The 22,059-nt window shown below is 45.9% G+C and overlaps 1 protein-coding gene across 1 annotated transcript in view; it reads right to left on the bottom strand.

Moving 5' to 3' along the window:
- Positions 1-22,059, bottom strand: part of LOC127579050 (N-terminal EF-hand calcium-binding protein 1-like) — a 129,967-nt gene that overhangs the window by 4,585 nt on the left and 103,323 nt on the right. The window contains exons 9-13 of the mRNA XM_052031682.1: positions 18,647-18,726; positions 15,216-15,269; positions 9,306-9,418; positions 7,864-7,941; positions 6,078-6,169 (exon numbers count right to left, since the gene is read on the bottom strand). Coding sequence (XP_051887642.1) covers positions 6,078-6,169; positions 7,864-7,941; positions 9,306-9,418; positions 15,216-15,269; positions 18,647-18,726 — 417 coding nt within the window. The remainder of the gene's footprint in view (positions 1-6,077; positions 6,170-7,863; positions 7,942-9,305; positions 9,419-15,215; positions 15,270-18,646; positions 18,727-22,059) is intronic.

The raw sequence follows: 22,059 nt of genomic DNA, 5'->3' as shown, positions 1-22,059 counted from the left end.
AAGATGGCTCGACCCAGGACACTGTCCTGAGGACCTCCCACATGTCCTGGGGCTGGAATTAGTGACCTCCAACAACAACAACAATCTTCTCTTGTGTGAAGTACTGCTCCAACCACTCAAGTGTTTTCCCCCTGACACCCACTGACCATAGAAAGCAGCATAGAAACATCCTATCCAGATGCATCACAGCTTTGTATAGCAACTGCTCTGCCCAGGACCGCAAGAAACTGCAGAGAGTTGTGGACGCAGCTCAGCACATCACGGAAACCAGCCTCCCCTCCATGGACTCTGTCTTTACCTCTTGCTGCCTGGGCGAAGCAGCCAGCATAATCAAAGACCCCACCCACCCGGGTCATTCTCTCTTCTCTCCTCTCCCATCAGGTAGAAGATACAGGAGCCTGAGGGCATATACCACCAGGTTTAAGGACATCTTCTATCCCACTGTGATAAGACTATTTAACAGATTCCTTATATGATGAGATGGACTCTGATCTCACAATCTACCTTGTTGTGACATTGCACCTTATTATCTACCTGCACTGCACTTTCTCTGTAGCTGTGACACTTTACTCTGTACTGTTATTGTTTTTACCTGTACTACCTCAATGCACTCTGTACTAACTCAATGTAACTGCACTGTGTAATGAATTGACTTGTAGGTCGGTATGCAAGACAAGTTTTTCACTGTACCTTGGTACAAGTGACAATAATAAACCAATACCAATACTTCAGTTTTAAAGGATGGCTTCATGTCACATTCGGTCAAATGCTGCCTTGCTGTCCAGTGCAGTCACTCCCTTGTCACACGAGCTCTAATCCTTCTACCAATCGCTTTAAGTCTGGGCCCTCTACCATAATGGGAACAGTTTCTCTCCATTTACCTTCAGGGAGTTGTACACCCCTATCAAATCTCCAACCTTCCCTGCTCCAAGAATCCCATCTTCTCTAGCTGACATTCCTCATCCATGGATCTATTGCAGTAAAATACCTTATGATCCAAGACAATTGTTCAAGGTTCATGTACGATCTTGATGTGGAATCCACTCAGGTTGGCAGGAGCAGAGGCAGACATCAAATCTTAGCCCCTATGTCATGCTCCTGGGCATGGCAAACCCTCAAGGTCCCGAGCTCTGGAACTTCATCTCTAAACCCTAGCGTCGCTTTACTCCTTTTTTCCTCCTTTTAAGATGCCTCTTAAAACTTGCCATATTGACCAATCATTTGGTCACCTACTCTAGTTTCTCCTTATATGGTTCAGTGTTAATTTTCTGTCAAATCAAGTTGGGTTGATTGTCACATGCACAAGTCCATGTATGCACAGGTGCAATGAAAAACTTACTTGCAGCAGCATCACAGACACAAGAGAGCTACAGGATGTTCCTCTGATATATTACTATTTTAAGGATGCTATAAAAATGCTGGCTGCTGCTGTTTTGTAGAATGTTTCTGACAGCTGGAAGGAGGTTGCAAAACTTTGCACATTTCTACTTTGACTGATGCAACTTATGTAAAACACAGATTGACAGGCATCCAACATTCAAATTTAGTATTAAGGGCCTAATGCAAATTTCTTTGCGTAATAATGCAGTAGATGTAAATGTACTTAGAAATTGGACTGCACATTCTTGGAGTGCTAAAATACAGCCATTGTATAGTGGTCACCGCAAAACAGTGGATGTGACTAAAATTGGGTTTGAAACAGCATGAGGTGGTTTGCACCTGACAGCAAGTACTGAAATGGGAGCTTCCCAATTCCTGACAGGATGTCGCTCAGTTTTCTGCATCGCTTGTCAGTCTGTTGGTCAACATTCAGAGAGGGGCATCAAGTTCAGGTTTATTGTCACAGGCAGACATACCCAGGGTATAAATGCCATGAAAATTAGCTTTCAGCAGCACAGTACATTACACACATAAGTTAACATGAACTTAAATTAACATACATCATACATACCTTACACGCCAAATGCACATAACGACACTAGTGCAAGTTGATAGAGAAAAAGTCTGAGGTTGTGCTAGGGGTTTTCAGGTTGGTTCGAAAACCTAATGGCAGTGGGGAAGAAGCTGTTGTTGAACCTTGAGGTGTGGGTCTTCAGGCTCCTGTACCTCCTGCCTGATGGCAGCATCGAGAAGAGGGCCTGGATGGTGGGGGTCCCTGATGATGGATGTCGCCTCCTAAAGGCACAAACCCCATGGCTATCAGACAGCAACAGGACAAACCTTTGCTCTTGTGGAAGGAATAAGTGCTGCAGGGGGGCGAGACAAACAGCTAAAAGGGACACATGGTAGAGGGGAGATTCTGTGCACCAGAGGGTCTTGGAGACCCACCAAACCCACTGGAAGAGGGAGGTACAAGGTGGCTAATGTAGTCTCCTCCAGAGGTGACAACTCCACCCCAAACAATGCAGCAATGCTGGAAGAAATTTCACTTGATGCATCAGGATGATCTGCACACTAATCATATCTGTAGTGCAGTGCACGTTACTACCATTGGGGAGGAGGTACAGGAGCCTGAAGACCCACACTCAACATTTCAGGAACAGCTTCTTCCCCTCCGCCATCAGATTTCTGAATGGTCCATGAACCCATGAACACTACCTCATTACTCCTCTTCTGCATCATTTATCTATTTTTGTAACTTATAGTAATTTCTATGTCTTTATGTCTCGTACTGTACTGCTGCCGCAAAACAACAAATTTCACGACAAATGTCAGTGATAATAAACCTGATTCTGATTCTTAGATCCTCACAGGAATAGTTTTTAATGTGAAGGTCTGAGTTCTTCAAGCAAAGTGTCACTCATCTGGAAATAGGAAGTTGTTGTGGCCACTACAGTAATTGGACCAGGGCTTCATCCACTTTTGAGTTAATATTCAGTGTTGGAGAAGCTACAGAGCAGGATTGAGTGGCTATATTCATCATCCAGACTGTCCTGGGTAATTATTATCCAATGCAGACGAAGGGTCCATTTCCCTCCACGGATGCTGCCTGACCCGCAGGGTTCCTCCAGCAGTTTCTTTTATTTTTGCTCCAGATTCCAGGATCTGCAGTCTCTTGTGTCTCTACTGGCCAATTATGTTGGTGTTGGAGGGTGGAAAGGGTCACTCGGTTTACATTAGGGACAATTTACGGCGGCCAATCAACCTACTGAGCCACACGTCTTGGGTGGAAACCAGAGCACCTGAAGGAAAGACGGGTAGTTGGGGCTGACGTTTCTTCCCTCCTCTGCTCGGCTGGGAGATGAGGCAGTGAGCGCTGAGCAGGGACACCGTCTGGTGGCCTTCCTCTGCCTCCTGCTCCTCTTGCTCTTCCTCCATCTCGGGGTCCTTGGGCTCCGGGTCTCCCTGCTGCTCTTCCTCTGGCAATGGCTGCGGTCTTTGCTTCGCTGGAATGTGCAGCATGCAGCGCGCGATAAGTTCTCCACCTGTACTACAGGGCATCCCTTGACTGACGCAGGCTACAACCCTCATCTCCAGATCTCCAGGAGGCTAGTGGCACTTCCTACTGCTACCCTTGCTCCTCGTGTGGCTCCCACTGTATCTGCAGCCAGCTGCCCTGGTCCTGGTACGAAGACCCAGGGATCCTGTCCCCCAGAATCCATCTCCCTGGGCAGTGCCAACTTCTGCAAACGTTGGACAGTGCGGACACCTCCCGAGTGACTAAGTCACATGGGCTTTCTGGAAACATGATGGTCTTCGGGGATTTCTACTCATGGACGACAATGACCAGAATGGAAAAGGTTCAGGTTGTCACAGGGACTCTCGATGGTACGAGGGCACTCGATGGCTGCCTGCACTCTTGGGAAGCCTGCAATGCCGCCAGCACCTGTTCCTCAATGTTAACAAAGCTATTTCTTTGCGAGTCCAGTGCCTGGATGACATCGCCGATGTGGCCAGGGAAGGCATCACCCCCACATCTTGTTTCAATGCTATCACAGGTCCTCCCCAGGTTACAAACACCCGACTTATGGACACGCCTTACATACAGTCGAGTGTTTGGGAGACCGGTGGGATGGATTTACCAGCTGCTATGGGGCTGCAGGCATTTTGTGCCGTGTGGGAAACCTGTGGTAATATTACTGCATTTTGCAGGGAAATCTGAATGGTTGAGTTGAACACCCTGGCTTAACTACACATTTTACTCTTGGCTGGCCTGTATTTTATGTAAATATACTGGTTTATGCTTTTATTTAAATATATTGCCGGGTGGTTGCATTTCTGATTTGCAAATAGTTTGGGTTACAAACAATTCTTGGAAACAGAACCCTGTCATAACCTGGGGAGGAGCTGTATCTCACATTCTTTTAAACTCTGGAGAGCATAAGCCCTCATGTCCAAATCCTCTTGCAAAAAACGTCAATGAACTGCTTGCCTTCCTAATTCACAGCTGAACCTGCAAGTGATCTGTGCATAATGTCATTCAGCTATTTCTGAATGCCGATCACTTTAAATTTCTCATCATATAGAAACAAAGTTCAGCTTCCTTTTTTTTCCTACCAAATTAAACTCCACCTTTCTCAGGAAGGTTTTTTTATGCTTTCTTTTGTGGACAAATACAAAATATTGTTTAATTTCTTCTGCCATTCCCAGGGTAGAAAGGTCAAATACTAGAGGACATAGCTTTAAGGTGAGAGGGGGAAAGTTTAAAGGGGATGTGCGGGGCAAGTTTTTTTTTAAACAAAGAGAGTGGTGGATGCCTGAGGATGGTAGTGGAGGCAAATATGATAGTGGTGTTCAGTGGGCTTTTAGGTAGGCACACAAATATGTGGGGAATGGAGTGATATGGATCATTGCAGGCAGAAGGGATTAGTTTAATTTGGCATCATGTTTGGTATAGACACTGTGGGTTGAAGGGTCTGTTCCTCTGCTGTACTTTTCTATGTTCTACATTCCATTCCCCAATATAATATCATATTATTGTAAAGAAGTCACATTAAATTTAGCCAATCTTTTCCTTTTTATATACTGCTCATACTGACTATTTTTATGCATCTCAATAAGATACCCTTGTAATCATCAATTTCTTGATCTTTCTTCACTGAAATTTGATTTTTTTCCCAATCCTCAGGCTAACTTCCTGTTCTGGCAATGATTAACCCTTTGATCTAACCATCCTTAATAGCCATGGCTGCACTATGTTCCCTGTTGGATTACTTTGCCTCAAAGGGAAATTTATTGTAAATGAGGTATTAATTCTTTAAATGTATTTTCCCAGCCTACCAAAGCCAACTCACACCTCATATCTTCGTAGTTTGCTTTGCCCAACATTTTCACCTTTTCTAAGGGATTCCATGTTATGGTCACTGTTCCCCAAAGGCCCCTGAAGTACCAGATCCTTACACAATACAAGATTTAGCCTGAAGGAATTTGGCCTGTTCCTTCACTGGTTCCTCTACATATTGATCTGGAAAGCCATCCCTTATACACTTCACATTATACTGCTTCATTAGTTTGTCCAGTCCATACGTCAATTAAGATCCCCCTTGTTAGATGCATATCTAATTTCCTGATTTATACCATAACTTACATGATATGGCTGTTTGAGCAATGTTTTCTGGCCCCTTCTGTTTCAAACCTCCACCCAAACTGATTGTACTTCATGATTTTCTGATCCAAGATCCTTCCTCTCCACTGCTAGTAACCCACTTTTCAATATCAGGGCTTTCTTACTGCCTTTTCCACTTGACCAATCCTTGCTAAAAGTTGAATATCCGAGAATACTTAATTCCCAGCCTTGTTCATAATGCAACCTTGTCTCAGTGATGACTATTAAATCGCATCCATTTATTTCTATCTTTGCCTTTATTTCATCTTGTTATTAATGCTGCCTGCATTCCGACAAAGATTTGAGGATAATGTCCCTCAGAGAAGGAAATGTGCCATCTATATCCTATTGGACCTGTATATAACTCAAGGCCCTCCACTGTGATTGGATGTGACCATCAAAGCATTCACTTAACAGGCAATTAGGGAGGGGCAATAATTCTGTTCCTCCTCAACCCTAGAATTCACCCTCCTGGTCAGCTTATTCCGTTTCCATTAACATCATTTGAACCTGACATACGATCTGTACTTACCAGGGAGTAACATGGTTGTCATGAGCTCTGGGGTCTCCAGGAAGTCCACATTGTTCCTCTGGAAGGTCTTGCTGTGATTCGCTTGCAAGTGACTGAGAGTTGGTGTTCCAGTGAGAAAGGAACAGAAAGTTAAATTACACAACAATCCATGACATAAATACAGAGAAGAAATGCTCAGTGCCTTCTTAGACTCCCTGTGCGGAGGTGGGATCTTTATTTTGGACTGAGTTAGGTTGCCAGTGTTGAGATCTTTGAGACCATTGATCATTGAGTCAAACACCTGCTTTGGTCTTCTGAATCTGCACCAAAAGCCACTGCCCATTTACACTCATCTCTTTTTATTCTCCCAACTTTCCCGTCAACTCTCCACAGATTCTACTCCTCACTTACACACCAAGGCCAATGTGCAGTGACCCCTTTTTTTAGACAGTGGAATCACATTTGCTACCCTCCAATCCACAGGAACAATTCCTGAATCTATAAAATTTCAGAAGATTATAACCAAAACATTCACTAATCTCCATAGCCACCTCTTTCAAAACTCTGGATGTAGCTCATCAGGTCCTCAAGATTTATTGGCATTTTAGTCTCACCAACTTCTCTAGTACCTTTTTTAACTAATGCTGATTTCCTTCAGTTTGTGATTTTTACTAGACCCTTTGTTCGCTGGTTTTGCTGGCAGGTGTCTTGTGTCTTCTTCTGTGAAGCTGTCTGATTCCTCTGCTATTTCGATGTGTGTATGTGCGGATGGATGTGCGTATGTGTGTGTTTCTAAATATGTGGCTTGGTGTGTGCTTGGGCTGACGTGTGTCTCCAATATGTGAGGCTATGTCTTTCTCTGGCCCATCTGTGTGCCTAGTGCTTGGTGGCTGCATGTGTGACTTTTGCTCCTTTTATCTTAGACCTGGAAGCTGACTGCTGGAAGCTGATCATCACCAAGTATTGTTCAGATCACCTCCAGCAGCAGACCTTACCGTGACACCAACTACCACCCATGTCACTTGGCTTCTCGAGACCTTCATTCCATCACAGACATTCCTTCTCTTCACCATCCTATCCGGATGCATCACAGCTCGGCATGGTAACTGCTCAGCCCGAGACGGTGAGAAATTGCAGAGAGTTGTGAACGCAGCCCAGTTCATGATAAAAACCAGCCTCCCCTCCATGGCCTCTGTCTACACCACTCGCTGCCTCAGAAAACAGCTGACATAATCAAGGACCCCTTCCCAACCCAGTCATTCTCTCTTCTCCCCCATCCCATTGGGTGGAAGATACAAAAGGTTGAGGACACGCACCTCCAGGCTCAAGGACAGCTTCTATCCTGCTGTTATCAGACTCTTGAACAGACCTCATGAATGATAAAGATGAACTCCTGATCTCTCAATCTACCTTTTCATTGCCCTCACACTTTATTTGTCTACCTACACTGCACTTTCTCTGTAACTGTAAAACTATATTTTGCATTCTGTTTTTTCTTCCCCTTTTGTACTACCTCGATGTGCTTATGTATGGAATAAGCTGACTGGATGGCATGCAAACAAAAGCTTTTTACTGTATTTCGGTACATGTGACAGCAATAAACCTATTACCAATTACCCTTCTTCCCACTGTAACTTAACACACATTTGTTTTCCCACTTAGCTCTTTTTCCATTAATGAATTAATGTGTGGAGAAAGAGAGCTAGTGTTTCCGGTGGGTGACTGCCCATCAGAGTTTCTTAAGCGTCTTCAGCCCTTATAATAGGGTTTTACCCGTACTAATAGTAAAATCCAGCGAGATTCCTACCTCCTCCATGAAGTCCTGTCCTGCCAGAGTTCATAGACCAGGAAGCAGCTCTCATTCCCCAACTTTTGAACGGAAATGCTGTTAATGAAGTACAGATTGAACCTGAAACCAGTGCACAACACAGCTCCTCCTCCCAGTGATCCTGACATTAAACCTAATGGTTTCCCAATGAATGTACGTGTGCTGATATATTGTTTTTAGGAGTTGGGAAGTTGGGGCATTTAATATAGGAGTTGGGAAGTTATGTTGCAGTTATCTAAGACATTGGTGAGGCCACTCTTGGAGTATTGTGTACAGTTTTGGTCACCATGTTATAGAAAAGATGTTATTAAACTAGAAAGAGTGCAGAAAAGATTTACCAGGATGTCGCCTGGACTTGGGGGCCTGAGTTACAAGGAGAGGTTGTGTAGACTAGGACTTTATTCCCTGGAACGTAGGAGACTGAGGGGTGACTTGATAGAGGAATATAAGAGCATGAGGGGCATAGACAGGGCGAAAGCACAGAGTCTTTTTCCCAGGGAGGGGGTGCTAAAAACAAGAGGGCACAGGTTTAAGATCAGAGGCGAGAGATTTAAAAGGGACATCAGGGGCAGCTCCTTCACGCAAAGGGTGGTGCGTATTTGGAATAAGCTGCCAGAAGTAGTTTTTGAGGTGGGCACATTAGCAACATTTAAAAGCCATCTAGATAAGTCCATGGATAGGAGAGGTTTAGAAGGCTAAGGACTAAACACAGGCAGATGGGACTAGCTCGCTGGGCAACACAATCAGCATGGATGAGTTGGGCTGAAGGGCCTGTTTCCATGCTGTAAGACTCCTTGACTCTACGACTCTATATTCCATTGGGTCCAAAGGCCATGAATTAAGATTTTGCTGTGTTTATTGATCTCACCTTGAGGCACCAATGGAATCGATAACATGGTTATCAAGTGTGAGCATCACATATGGTGTAACAAATGTGCATTGTTGTACTTCGGGAGATCAAGTGTAAAGGGGAAGTACACAGTAAACAGCAAGACTCTTAACAGCGTTGATGTACAGAGGGATCTTGGGGTCCAAGTCCACAGCTCCCTGAAAGTGGCTGCACAGGTTGATGGGGTGGTAAAGAAGTTGTATGGCATCCTTGCCTTTATTAGTCAAGGCATTAAGTTCAAGAGTCAGGAAGTTATGATGCAGCTTTATAAAATTCTATCTAGGCCACATCTGGAATATCGCATTCAACTCTGGTCGCCCCACTATAGAGAAAACAAGTATTTGTATATTCGTACACCCAAATAAATCTGATGTGCTCTAAAAATATTGTGAATGGACAGGTGAGCAGGACACAGATTTGGTGACCTTTGTAGTCTCAAGCAGCTTCCAGGGACCACAGCAGTGAGACCATGCCTGCTTTAACATTGCCTCCACCTGTCTGGCACTTAGAATAGACACACGCTCCGACTTACTGCAAGCTCCCATTCTGATTGGCCGTGGACTCCACGTAGCGTTCCAAAGCTTGGCGGAACTCCTCCACCTCCTCCTCCAACACTGACATCTGTCGTTGTACCACCAGAATGTGCTGTGTAGGGGGGCACAAGAGAGGGGCAGCTTTTAGTTCCCTGTTCTCAGTGTCGGTAAACTTATTCTCGTCAGATCGATTGCTCAGATTCTTCTGGGAGGTGGAGACAGGTTGGGGGTGTCATAGAGTCATACAGCATGGAAACAGGCCCTTCGGCTCAACTTGTCCATGCTGACCAAGATGTCCAACTGAGCTAGTCCCATTTGCCCGTGTTTGGCTCATATCCCTCTAAACCTTTCCTATCCATGTACCTGTCCAAGTGTCATCTAAATGTTGTTAATGTACCTTCCTCAACCACTTCCTCTGGCAGCTCATTCCATATACTGACCAGCCATATACTACCACTCCCCACAAACCACCCCCCCCATGCTTCTCTTCTTCCCTTTCCTAGCCTCTTTTTCTACCTCCCTTTTTTCCCTCTCTCTCACCTTTGACCCATCCCCCGGTGGATCTGCTCTCCCCTCCTCCCCCGTACCTGCCTATCACTATCTCATACCTGCACCTACCTATCACCGCCCTGTGCCCACCCCGCCACCCCTCTTTTGTCCACCTATCACTGCTCTGCTTTTCCCTCCTATATATTGGGCTTCCCCTTTTCCTATCTTCAGTCCTGAAGAAGGGTCCTGACCTGAAATGTCGACCGCCTGCTTTTCTCCACGGATGCTGCCTGGCCTGCTGAGTTCCTCCAGCATCATCGTGTTTTACACTTTCCCTTATGAAAGATTGTCATTCATTAAATGGTAACTCTGCTTCTCTCTCCACAGATACTGCTTGACTCGTTCACTTTTCTGTTTTATCAGAGGGACTTGGGCCAAACATGGGGAAATGGTAGTCATTTCCAATGGTAGTCAGTCCAAACATGGGACTAGCTTGGCCGGCATGGATGAGTTGGGCCGAAGGGCCTGTTTCGGTGCTGTATGACTCTCTGTTACGTCTCTTCCAGGGTCTAGTTTCTTTACTTGTTGCATTAGCATCCTCTTTCAGATTCATAGAGTCATAGGGTCATAGTCATGGAGCACTACAGCACAGAAACAGGCCCTTCGGCTAATCTAGTCCATGCCCACCTGATCTTCTGCCTAGTCCCATCCCATCTACCTGCACCCGGACCATATCCTTCCAAACCCCTCCCATCCGTGCACCTATCCAAATGTTACAATTTGACCCACGTCCACCACTTCTGCTGGCAGCTCATTCCACAAGCTAACGCTTCTTTCTGTCGTTATCTCCCACCTTCCACCGCAGCACAGACCCGCCCTCCTCTCTCCCTGCCCATTTCCCTCTTGTTCTGAAAATTAAAATGCACTCTACCTCCACCTATTTCAGCCCTGAAACATTAACCCTGTCTTCCGCTGCTTCCTGCTAGGGATTTCCAGCTCCATTCTTATCCTATGTCCAATCTTCAACTCTACTCACGAAACTGCACCAGTTCCCCAACACATCAAGGAGTATGTTTTAATAGAGTCAACACCCTGATCTGCTGCCTGATCACAGTGGCTCAGTGAAGATTTTATGTTTGTGGTTATACAAATTAATTTAATTGGAAACTCAGCCAGCGTAATATAAAGCCAATTTCTAAATGTACTGAAAGTCAAAACTCTGCCCCGCAATGCTTCACTGTGCAATGATGACTGAATTATAACAGTGTGGCCTGGTCCAAATAAACAGAGTTCCTGCTACATCTTTGTTTGAATTCCCACATGCAATGGCACTGGGGGTTTGACCCATGTGCAATGCAAAGACCTGCTGTGAATAAATACTAATGGGGGTAATCATCATTTCCAGCACACCAGGCTCTTAATCATGTTGGAATCCTATGATAGACCACAGCTCAACATCCTCATTAAGCCCTGCTGTGAAAGGCAGCTGGATGCTGTAATCACCCCTCGCATTCTTTCCAGACTTCCATTTAATTTTGAACAGAATAATATCAGATTCACCAGAAAGTGTTAGCCCAGCTAACACAGAGGTACCTCCAACAACAAGAGCTTAAAGTTACACAGCAACTTATTGTAGCAGTTAGTGTAACGTTATTACTGCGCCAGTGACCCTGGTTCAATTCCCGCTGCTGTCTGTAAGGAGTTACTACGTTCTCCCTGCATCTGCGTGGGCTTCCTCCGAGTGCTCCGGTTTCCTCCCACATTCCAAAGACATTTGGGTTAGGAAATTTTGGGCATGCTATGTTGGCGCCGGAAGAGTGGCGACACTTGCGGGCTGCCCCCAGAACACTCTATGCAAAAGATGCATTTCACTGTGTGTTTCGATGTACATGAGACTAATAAAGATATTTTATCTTAACAGAACTAAAAGTCCTTTGGCTCATCCTTCTAAGGTATTCCTTCAGGGTCAAGGATGACTTGATCCCACCCTGGTTCTGTTGGTCCTATGGAGGCTGATGAAGCTGATATTGGATTCACAGGGTCTCTGCCACATGTGGGACAGTGGGTTCTTGTCAGCATGGGTCGGTGTGTCATTTGGGTTGCTCTGTTGTTTGCAAATTGCTTCTGTTTACTCATGGAGACACACGAGACTGCAGATGCTGGAATCTGGAGCGGCAAAGAATCTGCTAGAGGAACTCAGCAGGTTGAGCAGCAGCTGTGGGAGGAAAGGAATTGTCACCATTTCCGGTCGAAACCCTGCCTCAGGACTTTCGACCCAAAACACCGACAAGTCCTTTCCTCCCAGAGATGCTGCTCGACCCACTGAGTTCCTCCAGCAGAATGTTTGTTTATCTGTGTAATCGTGTTGTAGAGACTTACGATTCTCAGCACCACCTTAGATGTTCATTCTCCATTTAAAAAAATCATAGTCATAGAATCGCACAGCACGGAAACAGGCCCTTCGGCCCACTAAGTCTACACTGACCATCAACCACCTATTTACACTGATCCCATTTTATTCTTTGCAAATTCCCATCAACGCCCCCCAGATACTTACACTCATCTGGACATTAGGGTTAATTTACAGTGACCAACTAACCCAGCAACCCCCATGTTTTTGGCACATGGGAGGAGACTGTAGCTCCTGGAGCAATCCCATGTGGTCACGGGGAGAACATGCAAACTCCACGCAGACAGCACCGGAGGTCAGGATTGAACCTGGGCCACCAGAACTGTGAGGCAGCAGCACTACCTGCTGTCCCGCTGTGCCACCTGAAAATAGCAACGTCATAAGTGACTGCATGGGTTTCCCCCAAATCTCCAGTTTCCTCCCACATCCAAATGATGTGTGCAGGTCGGTAGGTTAATTAGCTGCTGTAAAATACCCCTGGTGTGTAGGTGAGAGGGAAAATCTGGTGAGGAGTTGAACAGAATTAAAGAACGGATTAATGTAGGATTAGTACAAAACTGTGTGCAGTTTTGGGCCCCTTAGAAAGGATGTACTGATGTTGGAGAGGGTTCAGAGAAGGCCCGGCATGAAAGGGCTTACATACGAGGAGAGTTTGTCGGCTCTTGGACTGTATACGTTGGAGTACAGAAGAATGAGAGGGGACCTCATAGAAACATTTCGAATTTTGGAAGGACTGGACAGAGTTGGCTAAGTTGTTTCCCTTGGTGGGTGAGTCCAGGACAAGAGGGCACAGTCTTAGAATTAGAGGGTACCCATTCAGAACAGAGATACGGAGAAATTTCTTTAGCCAGAGGGTCGTGGGTTTTGGAATTTGTTGCCACATACAGCTGTGGAGGCCCGATCATTGGGGGTGTTTAAGGAGGAGATTGATAGGTATCTAATTGGTCAGAGTATCAAGGGATATGGGGAAAAGGCCAGGAACTGGGGCTAGATGGGAGAATAGTTTAGCTCATGGTGAAGTGGCAGAGCAGACTCGATGGGCTGAATGGCCTACTTCTGCTCCTTTGTCTTGTGATCTTGTGAAATGAGTGGTTGCTGGTCAGTACAGAATTGATGGGCTGAAGGGCCTGTTTCCATGCTGTATCTCTCTATGACTCTATGACTCATTGTGGTGCAGCAACATGAGTCAGCTCCAGGACACAGGTTACAGAGCATGGGTCAGTACACAGCTGAATGATTCACCTCAACTGACTGTCCCATAACAGGCCAGTGGTTACTTGGGTGCCTACTTGACAAAGGATTGACAAACAATTACAGTGAAGAACCAAGGTCCCAAATATGGGCCCAGTCTGGCTATGACTGGGTACTAAATGGAAGTCCTCCTTTTTCAAAACCCATTTCTTTATGTTGTCCATGTTAACGTCCAGTTAACTCAAATGGGATTGTGCATTCCTATAACTGCCTACTCTGTGAGCAGGCTGACAGGGTGATAGTAACACAGAGGTCATCTGGTGGCCTGGGTTAATGATCTGGAGATTTGTGATCCCATCCCAGCAAAGAATTGGGAAAATTAATTTCAATAAATGAAATCAATCGAAAAAAACTAGTCAAAATGACTGTCAAACTGCTTGAGTAAGTCCCATCCCAGAAGTACATTAGAACTTAAGAAGCAAAAACAGAAGTAGGCCATTCTGCCTTTCTTATTTGCTCTGTTATTCAATAAGATCATGGCTGATCTTTTACCTCAGAGCCACTTTCCTGCACTAACTCCACAACTACTGATTCCCATAAAATCTATCAGTCTCTATTTTGGATACACTCAGTGACCAAGTCTCCACGGCTTCCTTGTGTAGAGAATTCCAAAGATTTTTTCTGGGAGAAGAAGTTTTTTTTTCCTCATCTCAGTCCTGAATGGCTGATCCCTTATTTTGAGCTTGTGACCCCCCTGGCCCTAGACACCCTAGTCAGGGAAACATCAGCTATGCATCTCTCACCTTTACTGGAAGAACTCAGTGGGCCAGGCAGCATCAATGTTCCTCCAGCACATCCTCCTCCTCGCTGACGATCAACACAGGCGCACCTCAAGGACGTTGGCTTAGCCCACTGCTCTACTTTCTCTACACTCATGGGTGTGTGGCTAAGCACAGCTCAATTCTCAGATGACACCACTACTGTTGGTAGAATCTCAGATGGCGACGAGGAGGCATAAGGAGTGAGAAAGATCGGCTGGTTGAGTGGTGTCGTAACAACAACCTCGCACTCAACATCAGCAAGACCAAGGAACTGATTGTGGACTTCAGGAAGGGGAGGTCGGGAGAACACACACCAGTCCTCATTGAGGGGTCAGCGGTGGAACGGGTGAGCAGCTTCAAGTTCCTGGGCGTCAACATCTCAGAGGATCTATCCTGGGCCCAACACATAATGCAATCACGAAGAAGGCACTTTGTTAAGAGTTTGAGGAGATTTGGTATGTCACCAAAGACTCTTACAAATTTCTACAGATGTACGGTGGAGAGCATTCTGACTGGTTGCATCACAGCCTGGTACAGAGGCTCCAACGCACAGGATCGCAAGAGGCTGCAGAGGGTTGTAGACTCTGAAAATCTAATAAATCTGATTCTGATTCATTTGTGTGTTGCTCCAGATTTCCAGCATCTGCAGTCTCTTGTGTCTCCTCTATGGATCTCTCATTCTTCTAAACTTTAAAGAGTGCAAGTCCAATCTGTTTTAATCTTTTCTTCATAAGATAAACTCACCTCCCCAGGAATCAATCAGATGGACCTTCATTGCACTCCCCCTATCACAAGGATATCCACCCTTAGGTAGGGAGACCCCAGACCTGTAGATGTTTTCAGATATGGTATCACCAAAGCCCTTATACCCTTGTATAAAAATCCTCTTCCATGTTAGGTTCAGCCCAAGTGCAGCCAAGTTTATTATCACAGCATCCTCGCAGACACTAGCACCAATGAAACAACATGCCAGGGTTCAATATTTGTTCTAAACTTACAGTTTTTGTTGCTTCCTCAATCACCTCTTCCTTTAAGGGCTCCAGCCTTGGAGTCTACAAGACAGAGAATAGAATGGCTGTTTATTTAGTTATTGGACACATTACTGCCCTCTGGACAGGGTTCAACAATTTCAGCTGATGAGTCTGCTCTCACTTCCTCCTCCTCAGAACCCATCCTTTGTTCCTTTACTGGTCCCATTACAATCCTACTTGCTTCACACCATCATCTCACAGTTAATCAACCCTGCCTTCCACTCTTCTGTGTCCTTCAGTCCCACCCCACCACAAGACATCTCTGACAATAGTTGAACATTCAAGGATTAATCATCCGATGAGGGAATCAGCCTTAAATATGTACACTGTTTCTTGTGACAAAAAACCAGGCCACAAAATAAATACGAGGATATCTAGATCAACCGGGAAAGTGGGCCAATAAGTTGCAAATGGAAATTAACTCAGACGAGTACAAGATGTTGAATGTGGGCAGGACTTACACAATAAATGACAGGGCCCTGAAGAGTGTTGTAGAACAGAGAGACCTAGGGGTACTGATACATAGTTCCCTGAAAGTGGAGACAGGGTGGTGAAGAAGGCATTTGGCACGCTTGCCTACAAGAGTTGGGATGTCATGTTACAACTGTACAAGACATTGGTGAGGATGACACTTGGAGTATTGTGAGCAGTTCTGGTCACCTAGCTACAGGAAGGATGTCATTAAGCTGGAAAGAGTACAGAAAAGATTCACAAGGATGTTACCGGGACTAGAGGGCCTGGGATATAAGGAGAGACTGGATAGGCTGGGGCCTTTTTTTTCCCTGGAGTGTAGGAGGCTGAGGGGTGACCTTATAGAGGTTTATAAGATCATGAGGGGTGTGGATAAAGTGAATGATCCCAGTCTTTTTCCCAGGGTGGGGGAAGTGTCTAAAACTAGAGGGCATAGATTTAAGGTGAGAGGGGACATGACAGCCACCTTTTTCACACAGAGGGTGGTGGTTATGTGGAAAGAGCTGCCAGAGGATGTAGCAGAGGCAGGTACAATTACAAAAGACATTTAGACCAGTTCATGGATAGGAAAGGTTTAGAGGAATGTGGGCCAAACATGAGGAAATGGGACTAGCTCAGGTAGGCAACTTGGTCGGCATGGACGAGTTGGGCCAAAGGGCCTGTTTCTGCGCTGTATGACTCTATGATATGGAATGTTCCTTTTAGCCAACCTCCTCCTTCCTCCTACCCTACTTCCCCTAGCTGTCTAAACAGGCCCTTCCTTGATGATCAGACATTGAGTCACCAGAGGACTGTCTTCTCTCTGAGCAGCTGCTTCCTGGGAAGTGCATCTCCTCATCTGGTGCTCAGATAAGCGGGTGACAAGGAATCATGGACCTTACAGAACAGAAGGAGGCCACTCTGCCTCTCATGCTATGCTGGCTAATAAAGAACCATTCAGACTGATCCCACCTCCCAGATCTCGTTCCCTAACCTGAAAGGTTACGGATTGTCAGATGTCCAGCTGGGGCCAGTGCTTGTTAAATGTAATGAGGGTTTCTGCCTCAACAGCCCTTCCAGGCACGGGTTTGCAGCAGGAAATGACAGACCAGCAACTGTGACAGGAAAAAGTATAAAAAGAAGCACATTATTTACTTGCTGAGAGATTGCAGAGGTCTGAGGTGGAGAGAGATCAGGGGAGAGAGACCAAAGGAGACTCACTGGGTTTGGAGGACTTTAGTTATGGGGAGAGTTTTGATAGGCTGGGATTATTTTCCCTGGAGTGAAGGAGGCTGAGGGGTGACCTGATAGACGTCTATAAGCTTATGAGGGGCTTAGGTAGGGTAGACAGTCAGAATCTTTTTCCCATGGTCGGCGTATTAAAAACAAGAGGTTTAAGGTGAGGGGGAGGAAATTTAAAGATCTTAGGGGTAAGTTTTTTTATATACATGAGTGTTAGATATCTGGAAGGTGGAATTATGGCATAATCAGGTTATCGCCTCATTATTATTTTGCTGTTTGTGGGATCTTGCCGTGTGTAAATAGGCTGCCTCATTTCCTACACTACAAGGGTAACTGCACTGAGAGGCACCTTGAATTGTCTTAATGAAAACAAGATGCTGCAAATGGCAATAAAGTTTAAAAATAGATGATATATTTGAAAGTGACATTGACTTGGACTCTGCTCTTCAAATCAGTGCCGTGGAGGTATGTTATATCTGCCTGGATTGTCAGACGATAACTTCAGGTTCTCCAACATCCTTCAGAGAAGGAAGTCTGCTGCTCTCACCTCATCAAGCTTAAATGTAATCCACACCCACAAATCGGAGCTGCCTCCTCTGTCCAGAGCCAATTAGGAGGGACAATAAATGTAGGCATCCACACCCAATTAAACCAAACACAGACAGACAGTGGGCAGGCATTGCTCAATGTTACAGTCACTGGCACCATAGCTCCATGAACATACTCCCAGACCAGCAGCCTACCATCCGTACTTGATGAAATCAGTGAGTAAGCTACAAACAGAATATAGGCATTGAAAGTCTGCTCTTTGCTTGTAGGTTGTGCCAGGCGATGGGTGAGGGGTGAGGTGTCTGTAGGCTGGTGAAGTGTGATGGGTTTATAGGTTGGTGTTGGGTGAGGGGAATGCAGATTGGTGATGGGTGTTGGGAGAGGGGTTTGTAGGTTGGTGTTGGGTGTTGGGTGAAGGGTTTGTAGGTTGCTGTGGGGTGTTGGGTGAAGGGTTTGTAGGTTGATGTTGGGTATTAGTGAAGGGTTTGTAGGTTGGTGTTGGGTTAGGGATTTGTAGGTTGCTGTGGGGTGTTGGGTGAGGGGTTTGTAGGTTGGTGTTGGGTGTTGGGTGAAGGGTTTGTAGGTTGGTGTTGGGTGTTGGGTGAGGGGTTTGTAGGTTGCTGTGGGGTGTTGGGCGAGGGGATTTGTAGGTTGGTGTTGGGTGTTGGGTGAGGGGTTTGTAGGTTGGTGTCAGGTGTTGGGTGAGGGGTTTGTAGGTTGGTGTTGGGTGTTGGGTGTTGGGTGAGGGGTCTGCATATTGGTGATGGGTGTTTGGGAGAGGGGTTTGTAGGTTGGTGTTGGGTGTTGGGTGAGGGGTTTGTAGGTTGCTGTGGGGTGTTGGGTGAAGGGTTTGTAGGTTGGTGTTGGGTATTAGTGAAGGGTTTGTAGGTTGGTGTTGGGTATTAGTGAAGGGTTTGTAGGTTGGTGTTGGGTGAAGGGTTTGTAGGTTGGTGTTGGGTGTTGGGTGAGGGGTTTGTAGGTTGCTGTGGGGTGTTGGGTGAGGGGTTTGTAGGTTGCTGTTGGGTGTTGGGTGAGGGGATTTGTAGGTTGGTGTTGGGTGAGGGGTTTGTAGGTTGGCGATGGGGGAAGGGTGAGGGGTTACGGCACAGGCCGGTCTCTGTGCTGACCAATTGCCTCATCTACGATCAGTCTCCTACCTTGCACTCCAACCTGTCAATCAGCTGCTGCAGTCTGTTGACCTGGGTCACCCACTGGCTCGCTGGCTCCACACAAACACCTAGAGCAAGGAAAGCGATAGTTTAGGTGGCCATTCTGCTCACTGTCACCTTGTAACCACACACCCGTGATGTCTGAATAACCTTGATGGAAGTCCCCCTCAAAGCAGCCAATCATAGCCATCGTTTCACCAGTCATTGGGAATCCATGCAGAATTTACCTTGCATCATCATTCCCTCATGTTTGAAATAGAAATTCCACAAATTACAAACGTTCGATTTATGAGTTTTTGCCATTGACTTCTTGGTACGTCTTCGATTTATGAGTCTTTTTTTTATATAATAGCTGTAACTCCCCACCCAGAGATAAGATATCTTTATTAGTCACATGTACATTGAAACACACAGTGAAATGCATCTTTTGCGTAGAGTGTTCTAGGGCAGCCCACAAGTGTTGCCACACTTCCGGTGCCAACATAGCATGCCCACAACTTCCTAACCCGTACGTCTTTGGAATGTGGAAGGAAACCCACGCAGACACGGGGAGAACGTACAAACTCCTTACAGACAGTGGCTGGAATTGAACCCGGGTCGCTGGCGCTGTAATAGCATTACGCTAACTGCTACACTACCGTGCCTGCCTAGAACATAGTGCATTGAAGTATACATCTCAACCAGCCTTTTCAAATAATGATATTTGACTTAATAAAGCTTTTCCAGGAATGCATCCCTTCCCTAATCCGTGGGTTTGTGGGAATTGAAGGCAATTCCCAAGTGTCAGCTGCTTGGGTGTGGCTCCCACCATGGTTTCAGATGAGAGCAGTGTGTAGGCGACAAATTGGAGGGCGTAGGGACTGGCACAAAGTCATTGCTAGTGGTTCTCTGACTGGAAATAGATATTATAAGAATGAACTGGAAGACCCACCCCAGGAGATGGAGAAACATGGGAGGAGAATAGAGTGGTCAATCTTGTTGAACATTAGCTAATACTCCTTCTTTAAGACTTACAGGTGCTGGTTCATGACTAAGCAATGACTCAATTTAAAAATTTTCATCCTTGCAGGTTCTGGAAATTCTTTCATGGCCTTGCCCCTCTCTGCCTCTGCGATCTCACCCAGTCCTCTGAGTTTTCTGCACTCTTTTTCTTCTATCCTTATGGGCATCTCAGAATCGATCCAATATTGGTGGCCGTGCCTTCAGTGGCCAAGATCCCAAGCTCTTGGAATTCCCTCCTGAAATCCTCTCCACCTCTCTACCCTAATTAAAGCCCCTTTGACCACGATTTTGACCACTTGTCCTAACTTTCCATATCTAGGCCGGTGTTGGTTTGATTATACCTTGCGAAGTGCCTCAGCAGGTTAAGATAAGATAAAATATCTTTATTAGTCACATGTATATCGAAACACACAGTGAAATGCATCTTTTGCGTAGAGTGGTCTGGGGGCAGCCCGCAAGTGTCGCCAGTCTTCCAGCACCAACATAGCATGCCCACAACTTCCTAACCCATATGTCTTTGGAATGTGGGAGTAAACCGGGGCACCCGGAGGAAACCCACACAGACACGGGGAGAACGTACAAACTCCTTACAGACAGCGGCCGGAATTGAACCTGGGTCGCTGGCTCTCATAGCGTTATGCTAACCGCTACACTACCGTGCCGCCCGGTATAGTTAAACTATATAGTTAAACTACATTACAGGTGCTTTATGAATGTTATTTGTTGTTTTTAATTGGTCATACTTTCCTACCTCAGTGCTTCCTCCATTTTTATAGCCTCCCCCTTACTCAAAAGACAAAAGTCCACTCACACTTTAATCAGCACAATTAATCCTAATTGTGCCAGAAACTAAAACAAGGAAATGAATCAGTTCCTCCTGTTTTCAGCTCCCTTCCCACTTGCCTGTGTGAGTGCAGCTTCAACAACACTCAAGCAGCTCGACACCATACAGGACATTGCAGCCCGCTTGATAGGCACCCCGTCCACACCCATTCACTCACTCCACCGCCGACACACAGTAGCAGCAGTGTGGACCATCTACAGGACGCACTGCAGCAACTCACCAAGACTTCTGAGACAGCACCTTCCAAATGCACCACTTCTACCAGCTGGAAGGACAAGGGCAGCACAAGCACGGGGAACACCACCCCCTGGGAGTTGCCCTCCAAGCCACACACCATCCAGACTTGGAAATATATCTCCGTTCCTTCACCGTCGCTGGGTCAAAATCCTGGAACTCCCTCCCTAACACCATTGTGGGTCTTCCCACACCTCAAGGACTGTAAGGTTTCAAGAAGGCAGCTCACCACCAACTCCTCAAGGGCAACTAGGGAAGAACAATTAACTGCTGGCTCAGCCTGCGAAGCCCACATCCCTTGAATGAATAAAAAAAATTACTCTAAGAGATCTCCTCCCTCAGATAATAATAACTTTTCTTTATGAAACTCCCTTCACTTAGGAAAAACACTCATGATGCTTCCTAAGGCAGGCACAGTAGTGTATGCTGTTAGCATAACGTTATTACAGCACCAGCGACCCAGGTTCAATTCTGGCCACTGTCCTGTAAGGAGGTCTGTACGTTCTCCCCGTGTCTACGTGGGTTTCCTCCGGGTGTTCCGGTTTCCTCCCACATTCTAAAGACATATAGGTTAGGAAGTTGTGGGCATGCTACGTTGGCGCCGGAAGCGTGGCGACACTTGCGGGCTGCCCCCAGAACACTCTACGCAAAAGATGCATTTCACTGTGTGTTTCAATGTACATGTGACTAATAAAGATATCTTTATCTTATCTTATAAACAGCTAAGATCCTGAAAGCAAGCCACACAAGGCGATAGTTAGAACTGGTAACCAATAGCCCATCAGCAAGGAAAGTTGTAAGGGGCACCCTTAAGAAAAGAAGAGGTGAAGAGGAGAGATGTAGAAAGGGAATTCCAAGCTCTGGACCCAACCAGTCACCAGAGACTGCCAGAATTAGAGAGGCACAGAGATCTTGGAGGTTGCAGGAACAGTGACTGCCAGCCTGAGAATAGTGTACTAGAATATTAAAAGTTAATACACTATTATTGTTAAATATATTATTCTTTCTTTAATCCCAAGGGCATCAGTGTCACCTGATTAGCAACCAGCCTGTGAACTTGCAAATTACTCAGAGTAAATTTTATTTTCACTGTCTGTTATCTTGTGCCTCGTTTTGGTGATGATCAATTATGACGTATGAATCCATTTATCCTACCACAGAGCAATCCCTGTGAAAAACCTGAGGTATGTTTTCCTCCAGGGGCGGCACAGTAGCGTAGCGGTTAGCACGATGCTATTACAGCGCCAGCGATCAGGGTTCAATTCCCCTCACTGTCTGTAAGGAGTTTGTACGTTCTCCCGTGTCTGCGTGGGTATCTTCC

Source organism: Pristis pectinata, chromosome 16 (genome assembly GCF_009764475.1).
Source record: "Pristis pectinata isolate sPriPec2 chromosome 16, sPriPec2.1.pri, whole genome shotgun sequence".
In the NCBI taxonomy this organism is placed as follows: domain Eukaryota; kingdom Metazoa; phylum Chordata; class Chondrichthyes; order Rhinopristiformes; family Pristidae; genus Pristis; species Pristis pectinata.
The sequence above is the reverse complement of the archived record's forward strand: the minus strand, read 5'-3'. Positions and strand labels throughout refer to the sequence as shown.